Source organism: Pempheris klunzingeri, chromosome 22, assembly GCF_042242105.1.
Source record: "Pempheris klunzingeri isolate RE-2024b chromosome 22, fPemKlu1.hap1, whole genome shotgun sequence".
In the NCBI taxonomy this organism is placed as follows: domain Eukaryota; kingdom Metazoa; phylum Chordata; class Actinopteri; order Acropomatiformes; family Pempheridae; genus Pempheris; species Pempheris klunzingeri.
Window position 1 is genome coordinate 4,172,615 of NC_092033.1, and position 8,588 is coordinate 4,181,202.

At 42.7% G+C, this 8,588-nt stretch overlaps 1 protein-coding gene across 2 annotated transcripts in view; it reads left to right on the forward strand.

The window, feature by feature from the left end:
- Positions 1-7,330, forward strand: part of gramd4a (GRAM domain containing 4a) — a 41,591-nt gene extending 34,261 nt beyond the window's left edge. For both annotated transcript variants that reach the window (XM_070853645.1, XM_070853646.1), the window contains exons 8-19: positions 205-296; positions 1,068-1,159; positions 1,750-1,798; positions 1,907-1,978; positions 2,059-2,102; positions 2,244-2,353; positions 3,031-3,185; positions 4,782-4,926; positions 5,171-5,264; positions 5,646-5,736; positions 5,894-5,962; positions 6,559-7,330. In XM_070853645.1, coding sequence (XP_070709746.1) covers positions 205-296; positions 1,068-1,159; positions 1,750-1,798; positions 1,907-1,978; positions 2,059-2,102; positions 2,244-2,353; positions 3,031-3,185; positions 4,782-4,926; positions 5,171-5,264; positions 5,646-5,736; positions 5,894-5,962; positions 6,559-6,669 — 1,124 coding nt within the window. In that variant the 3' untranslated portion in view covers positions 6,670-7,330. The remainder of the gene's footprint in view (positions 1-204; positions 297-1,067; positions 1,160-1,749; positions 1,799-1,906; positions 1,979-2,058; positions 2,103-2,243; positions 2,354-3,030; positions 3,186-4,781; positions 4,927-5,170; positions 5,265-5,645; positions 5,737-5,893; positions 5,963-6,558) is intronic.
- The last annotated feature ends 1,258 nt before the right edge of the window (positions 7,331-8,588 follow it).

The window sequence follows — 8,588 nt, forward strand, 5'->3', positions numbered from 1 at the left end:
TTTACAAAATGCTGAAATGTTGAGCAGCCATGACTTCCAGTATCTGTGGTTTCTCTCCATGATTTTTCATTTAACATTAAGAAAGTATTAAAGTATTAGACAGTTTTATAAACTTAGAAACTCACTAAGATTTTAAAAGATTTTCATACTGTCCAGTGTATTTGCCCTAAAACATGCCTCTACCCTTTTTTTTTTTTTTTTTAGAGCGAGGAGCCAGACCTGTCACCAACTTCTTAAGGAACCTCTCCGCCTTATCTAATTGGCACTCCGTCTACACCTCAGCTATTGCCTTCATTGTGAGTGTGCACTTTTCTTTTTCATAATTTCTAATCTATCATGTTGAGCGCTGTCCTGCCTGTAGTTATTATTTTACAGTTACACAGTGTAACTATGATGGACCCAAGTGCTCTAATAGACACAAAAAAAGTGGGATCTTAGATAAATTGCCCTTCATTTGTATTCATTGTCATGTACAACCAAATGGGTTCATCAAAGTCATTTCTGCGCCTCAGTGACAGATTGCAGATATTCTGCCAAGAAGCGCAGAGGTCTAATCAGATCTTCATTAATGTCCACAGTCAGTGATTAAGCGAAATCATCTTCAACCCATCGATTGTGGCCATAAATGCCAAGGCCATCTCACTATCTAGAGATCATCCCACTCTAGAGACGGCAGGTGACTGTAATAGCATCTTCCGCCGGCATTATATCACCCCAAATTAAATGCTCCAAGTCAGTGTCTTAAATCATCATTAAAGGGAATCTTTATTTTCATCTTGTCATCAATTTGTCTGCTCTCATACATTCAACGACACACGAGTAGAGGTCTGTCAAATAAGCTTTGTAGCTTTGTAAGTCCAAAATGTTGCCCAAGGAAATAATTGTTAGTACTTGTTGTGAAAGAAATAAGAAGTGTTCTTTCAGGCTTTGTAAGCTGCTGTTAAGAATGAGTCACTGCATCAACTCACTGAATTCAAAATCTGACAATTCAGCTGCATTACAGCCTGAACATATCAAACCAAATGTTAAACTGTCTTGTGTTGTGCTGTGTTTCCTTTTGCCTGCAGATCTACATGAATGCTGCTTGGCATGGCTGGGCCATCCCCATGTTCCTCTTCCTGGCTATCCTGCGCTTGTCCTTAAATTACCTCATCGCCAGGTAAAACATTCCTCCGCTAGTGGAGGAGCAGCCAGTGTGCCAGTTTTTACTAGGTAGTCAGTATACTGCTGCCTGTTCATCGTATGTTTAGTGTTATAAAACTCTATTAAACTTCACTACTGAGGCCACAGCTGTGCTGCTGATGAACAGATGCACACTGTGAACCTTTTATCACTGAGCCTGACAGAAACACAAATCTACTACAGTAAATAATGGGCAGATTTTTAAAACATGTACACATAGCAGCTGTTTATCATCATTATTGTTACTACAGAAGACTAATGTATTACACCAAACAAGGTAAAGTCCTGCTCACAGCTGCAAACAGCCAGATATACGTCATTTAAGTTCTTCTAAGACCAGTAATTTAAAGTGGGGCATTTTGGTGATCAGTATGAAATGAGGGCACATTAGTATTTGTCAGACATCTGTCTGGACTTGGACTCTCAAAGTAGGACACCTGGTCACCTTAAGAGTGATCAAGGTTGAAAACATGTCAGAAACACAAGCTTTAGAGGTTGAAGAGTAGTTTGGAGGCCTAATTTAATCCAAACTAAACACCTGATAAAAATGTATGTATGTTTTTCCAGAGGTTGGAGGATCCAGTGGAGCATTGTGCCTGAGGTCTCTGAACCCATGGTAAGACAAACTCCCACTTCCTGTTTAACTGCTTCCTGTCTCTGTGTCAGGAGAAAAACATATGCATGAATATGTAGCCCCATTACCTTTTCTCTGTGTTTTATGCAGGAGCCTCCAAAGGAAGACTTGACTGTGTCCGAGAAGTTTCAGCTTGTACTTGATGTTGCACAAAAAGCACAGGTAAAACTCACAAGCTCACGTCACTCCTCAAATCAGTGCACACAGATAATGAAGCCTTACTGATTCAACTCTCCTTATAGAACCTGTTTGGTAAGATGGCAGATGTTTTGGAAAAGATAAAGAAGTAAGTAAAAAAAAAAATAATTATATTCTGCGCCTCTCCAAATAGTGAATAGTTCTACTTAACTAAAATCTATTAACTTACATTTTATTTCTCTTTTCCCTCTGCTGTGTGTGTTCTTGGTTTGTCATCTTCCTCTGACAGCCTGTTCATGTGGGTGCAGCCGGAGAGCACCCGGAAGCTTTACATCTGCCTATGGGTGGCTTTCATCACCTCTTGCGTCCTACCATACAAACTAATGGGCTTCATGATCGGTGAGAGACATGCACACACACACACACACACACACACACACACCAAGACAAAGCTTCTTTATCCCTCTGACATGCTGTACATACTGTACTGACCCTTGAAAGAATGCAAATACTTATACTCAATCCATCGCACACAAACAAATGCATTCATACAGCTCTTGTGTAACCCTTGCCCCCTCTCCCTGTGAGGGGCAGCTGCAGGCTATTGGCATGCCTATCTCATAATATTAGTCACTGCTTTTTCTTGTGTCTCCTAATGTCTCATATATCATTGGAAGATGTTTAGAGCAAAATAATTGTTGGCACAATGGTTAACTTCATTCAGCCTTCTAAGTACAGTACAGAAGTTAACATTTCTCATGTGAGCCGTCATTTATACTGTAAATGATAGTGAAGATCAGGTTCTGTAGCCAAATCAGCAGGACGTGTCTAGCAGATTTGAGAGTGAGCTTTGATTTTTAGCCATGCTACAGCAGCATGACTGTGAATGCCAACGTTGGCCTGTTTGTCGGTAAGGCCGTTATTTCAGGATCAGGTGTGGAGACGGTCAGTTTTTCACTGCCTTTTCTCCCAGTACCAGTAACAAGATTAGATAACCTCTTCTTCCATATCAGGTCTTTCATCTTTGTTCTTGTTCTGTGTTTGTTTGCCCCCTTCCTATCCTCTCTCCCCTGCAGGCCTGTATGCCGGCATCAAGTTCTTCATCATAGACTTCCTGTTTAAGAGCTGTCCGAAGCTGCGGGACAAGTATGACACACCCTACATCGTCTGGAACAGCCTTCCCACAGACCCTCAGCTCAAAGAGAGGACCAACGCCACTGTGTCGCGGCGGGTAAGAGAACACAAACACACACGCATATATATGTGTCTGTACCATTGCTTCCTCTCATAGGCTCTTGCTTTCTTAAACTACCTGAAATGACTTGTTCATTCAGTCTGTGAGTGCGTTTGTTTCATGAACATAGCTTAGACCGAATCTTAGTTTAAAATATGTTCATGTTCAAAACACACAAGGTATTTTACTGCTACCTTCATTTTTTAGGCCAAATAATTTCTGTAATGTTTACACATGGTTAGAGATCATCCTTCAACTGCAGGTCAGGTTGAATCTTTCATGTCGGCAAGAGTCTACCTCCCACCACTGACCCCCCCTGTGGTGAAGCAAAGGGAGCAAAGAGATCAATCAAAAAGTATCAAAGTGTCATCACTCCTTTCAATAATACATTACAACTCAGTCACTCACCATCACGAGCCGCCCTCACCGTGAGGACACAAGGGTAGGGTTAGAGTTAGGGGCATTTAGTCGTGATGGTTAAGGTTAGGGTCCTCACAAGTATAGAAAATCAAGAATGTGTGACTGTGTGTGTGTGTGTGTGTGTGTGCCGTTGCTGTGGCACCAGTCACAGGTGTACTCTGTCGTTTTCTCTCTCTCAGCTCTCTTGCATTGAGAAGGTAGGGACTCTGATGTGTCTCCCTTTTGGTTCCTTTACTGCGCCTGGGTGTGCCGCTAGCTCACATCAAAGCGTGTGTGTGTGTGTGTGTGTGTGTGTGTGTGCGCGCTATGTGTGAGACACCTCGGGACAGGCCGTCTGTTTGTGAACAGAATGGATCAAAATGTCATGATAACATTTAACCTGTAATAACATAAATGATTTGTTACTCATTATTTTCTACTTTTCATTGATTTCATGCAAACTTTTAAAAGCAATTTCCAGATTGTTGACACTTTCGATCCATTCACATAGATGCTCTGTTAGAGGTAGCAGTGTGTTTACTGAATAGTCAAATGCACATAGAGTAGCCCCTTGACCACCGTAATGTCATATTAGCTCATTAAATCCCTCCAGTAGTTTTTAACCCTAAAAATGTAATAGCTGTCAGATAATTGCTTTCAAGCCTTTTTATTAGTGTAACTGAATATGTGAACAGACACTTTAAAATGATTCCTCTGGTCTGAACATGTAAATCAGGGGATATTTTTAAGCTACTTATATTTTCCAACATACTACTAACTGTTTTTTTGGCTACAAACTATGTATGCTGAGTGAATGATGGCCTCACTCTCTGCTTTGCACGTCACACCTGAGCCTGCTGCAGAGAAGCACCTAATGCAACACTGAAAGTTGAGCTGTTTGTATTTTGGCCACTTTCCTCAGTAGCTCTGGGATTATTTGATGTGTCTTATTGGATGGTGCCACATAATGTGGAGAGATCCTTGATTTGAAATATTTCCCCCCCGCCCGCCCCCACTTTCCCTCATCATCATCATCATCACACTGTGTTCTTTCCCTCCTAATTGTCTTCCTCCTCTCCCACATTTTCCCTTTTTCTTCTTCATGGTGTTTCTACTGTGGCTTCCGTCATCCTGTCTGTTTTCCACCGCCCCCGCCCTCCCTCTTTCCTGCCTTTCCTCCCCGTCGGTGTGCAGGTTCAGCCGGTGGTTTCTCGGAGCAGCCTCGCCACCATCCCATGCGGCGTGAGCAGAGAAGAGGAGACGGGTCGCTCCCACAGCACCAAGAAGGGAGCCTTTCATGAGATCTTCAACCTGCCGGAGTCAGAGCGCCCTCTGGCGGGTAGGGGACTTACTGCAGCATAAAAACCATCATGCACCTGTTTTCAAGTGCACCAAGTGTTTCCACATTCCTACACTGCTTCATTTGAACGCTTTATTAATGGGGGTTTTCTTCATTTGTCAGACAAGAGTCACCATATACAGGAAATAAAGAATACTAGGACGAAACAAAGAGCAAGAACATTCAAACACACAAATAACACATCACCTTATTACATGATTGTCCTTGTTCTGCATGTTTTCAGTGTGTGAGAACGGCTGGAGGTGTTGCCTCATAAACAGAGACAGGAAGATGCCCACAGACTACATCAGGAACGGAGTGCTCTACGTCACAGAGAAGTAAGTGGGACATTGTCTCTCTGGAGAGCACCTTTCAGCGTTAAGTTTGTGACTATAAGACAGAAAAAGAAGTCACTCTTAAAGGTGGAGCAGAGAGAGAGGAGGAGCAGGCAACACTTAGTCCAACAGGCTACACCACCTCCTCCCTCTCCCTCTCTCTCTCTCCCCCCACGTCTCTGTGTCAGTCAGTCAGCAGTGGATCGAGTAGGACAGTCGTCCCCCTGAGAATATCTCTGATCTTTAAATCTCTTCACCTCTTTGGATATGTAGCTGACAAGACAGGAAGTCCATTCATTTTGTCTTCTGGTTAGCTCGCCTGCTTGTTTTTCTTTTGACAAGCTATTCTCTCTCTCTCCCTCCCTCCCTCCCTCCCTCCATTAGTTACCTGTGTTTTGAGAGCTCCAGCTCCAGATCCAGCTCCTCCAAGAAGAATAAAGTTATCAAGCTGGTGGACATCACTGACATACAAAAGGTAATTCTTATAAAACATTGGCAGAGGCAGGAAAACAGATTTGTGTCCATTATGTAGTAACTGTTCATTTGGCCTGAAGTTTTATTCCTGCTGATCATTTGTAGAATTATGTGCAATTGCAAGTAATAACGACTCTTGTTTTTCTGATCTCCCGTAGTACAAAGTGCTGTCAGTCCTACCAGGAAGTGGGATGGGCATCTCTATAGCCACTCCTTCCACTCAGAAGGTACGCTATGGAGGGTCAAACCAGTGTTTTCCCTCTTTAGATTCATATGATGGGTTTTAATATATTCTGCATATTCAGAAATTTAGCTTTATGTCAACTAGAAAAACGGCAGACTTCATAAAGTTCTTTATTTTAGATGTGTTTGTTGCCTTGCAAAAATCTTGTCCTTCACCTTAACAGTCCCCTCCAGACATTCTTTAAGACATATACAGATACTCTGCTTTGAATAATAATTTCTGTCTGGTGCAGTTTATCTTTTTATTACCTTGTTAAAATTCATAATATTACATCTTTTCTTTCCAGAAGCTTTGAATATGTAAATGTTGCTCATTTCAAAAGTTCAGCTACTGGATACAAAATGTCACTAAAAGTCCATTCTCAGTGTGTGTTCACGCTGCATATTGGACCATAATTGGCTTCCAAACTAATCTGGTTATTGATGTCACAAAGTTGTGCTCATGCGTACATGTTAAACATTGAGAGTTAAGGAGAAACAGGGAAAACACTCTGTAAATTTCTGTTATTCTTCTCTGTGTCTGGTTAGAATGACCGTTTTATGGTAGATATTAACGATCAGGCATTTCTGTGTCCTCCAGCCATTGGTGTTTGGTGCCATGATCCACAGAGACGAGGCTTTCGAGGCCATCTTTACCCAGTACATGAAGATCATGACCACCACGAAACCACCGGCCAGCGCAGAGCTCTAGACCGCAGCAACCCAGCAACACATCTCCATCCTGGGGCTAAGTGTGGGGAGAGAGGGCCTCCTGAGATTCAACTGGACTGGAAGATACTTAAAAACAAAAAAAAATACACCACACTCCTCTGTTCTGTGTGAGCCTCCTCCTCCTCCTTGCCTCTCCTCTCCTCTCCTCTCGTGATGGGCTTTGGCTTCCTCATCGATGGTCATCGGCCATCTTTGATTGGTGGATTTCCTGTTTAGGCCATGTTGGAGAGGATAAGCGGGCGTGTCGGCTACATGTCTGTGTAGCTGGGATTTAGTTACATTACACACTCTTTGTGGGTGTCGGATAATGAACAAAATCTGCTAACTGGTCCTGGGAGGAGTGAGGACGGGCGTGGTTTTCATCAATCAGCAAAAGGCGGGTGAGGGGGCTGGCTCTCCTCACCCGCCTGACCGACCAACTGACTGGCTGACTGGCTTCCTCACCTACTTGTTTCTGTGTTTGCATGTGTGAGCTTGTGTGTGTGTGTGTGTGTGTATGTGTGTGAGTGGGCCAAAATTAAGCCCTTAAATTGCGTCAAGTGGCTCTATTTTTCTCTTTATCCCTCAGTCAGAGGAGTGAATCGTACTGTGGTAGGAAAAATTCAAGAAGTGCTCAACATGGCTGTAAAATTGTAAAACAACTAGAAGACGAACAAGAGATTCTTTTAACTGCCAGACATCCGTAGGAACAAATATGTATATTTTAGCTCATAATTCAGCACAAAAAAACCGTTAATGTTAAAAGTATTTAGACGTTTAACCGGCTGATTGGTGCCTGGTGGCACAGCCCAATAAGACTATAGTGTACACGTGTGAGTGGTCACTTTTTTATGTGTATTAGCTGTGAAACTGTCAGATCAGCATATGACTTGACACAGAGCCTTTCTGTTACAGTTTACATTACTGCTGTCTAACTTTTTGAATTTTTTCCTCCTTCCAGACACACATCTCAGCTGCGACGGTGTGTTTTAGTCATGTTTGTCGATCTAACAAGATGTACGCCGCGTTCAGCATCCGCTTTCGGTGTTTGTGAGTGTGTATGTGAAACGTGTCAGTGAAATGTTTTTTTTTTTTTGTCGGGTTTTCTTTTTTGAAAATTGCCTTTCTTTTGAAACAATGTGTTTGTAACAAATAGCCTATGGGAATGATTAACTGGTGGTCCCGGAGCTGCTGTTGGTGTCCGAGACGAGAGCACAACGGCTGGTAGATGAGGTTCAAACGCTGACTGCCATGTAGAGCTGTGTCACAGTGGAGGACATGGCCTCTTCTCTTTTCAAGGCACAATCTGTACATATATAGAGAGAGCTTTCTTTTTCTCCATCAATGTTATTCTCCCTGCACTTTATTAGGACGTTAACTGGAATTCTAACGTTTATGTTGCAGTTAATAGACTATAAATGCTCACGGCTTCACCTGGAGCCCATGGTTAGGGTTAGCGAATAGTTACACAGTTCTGTCCTTCGGTATTTCTCTGTTGTCTGACAGCTTCGAGCCAGCGCGGCTCACATCCTGCTGGTCTCAGTGCAGCAGAAACGCAGTCCGAGCACATTGTATTAATACTGGATTGATGTCTGGCGCGGCGACCTTCAAACTGACCATAAAAGAAGAGGGTACTTTGACTTTTGGCTCATTACTTTCACATCACAGCCCACAAAGGCCCCTCACACATGGGCCAGTTTAAATTATAAATCTAAACCTGGTCGTCCAGTAGCAGTGCAGAAACATCCATTAAACATGTCTCCTTCCAGTTCGGTCATCAGTAATATATTTCTGGATTTATTCGTCTAAATCCTAAAACCAGGATTATGAGCTATAACGACACGCCTGATTAGTTCCTTTTTTTGTTTGCTTATGCTTTCACTCATCTGTAACGCCACAGTGAGTAGAGATCTGGGTGCT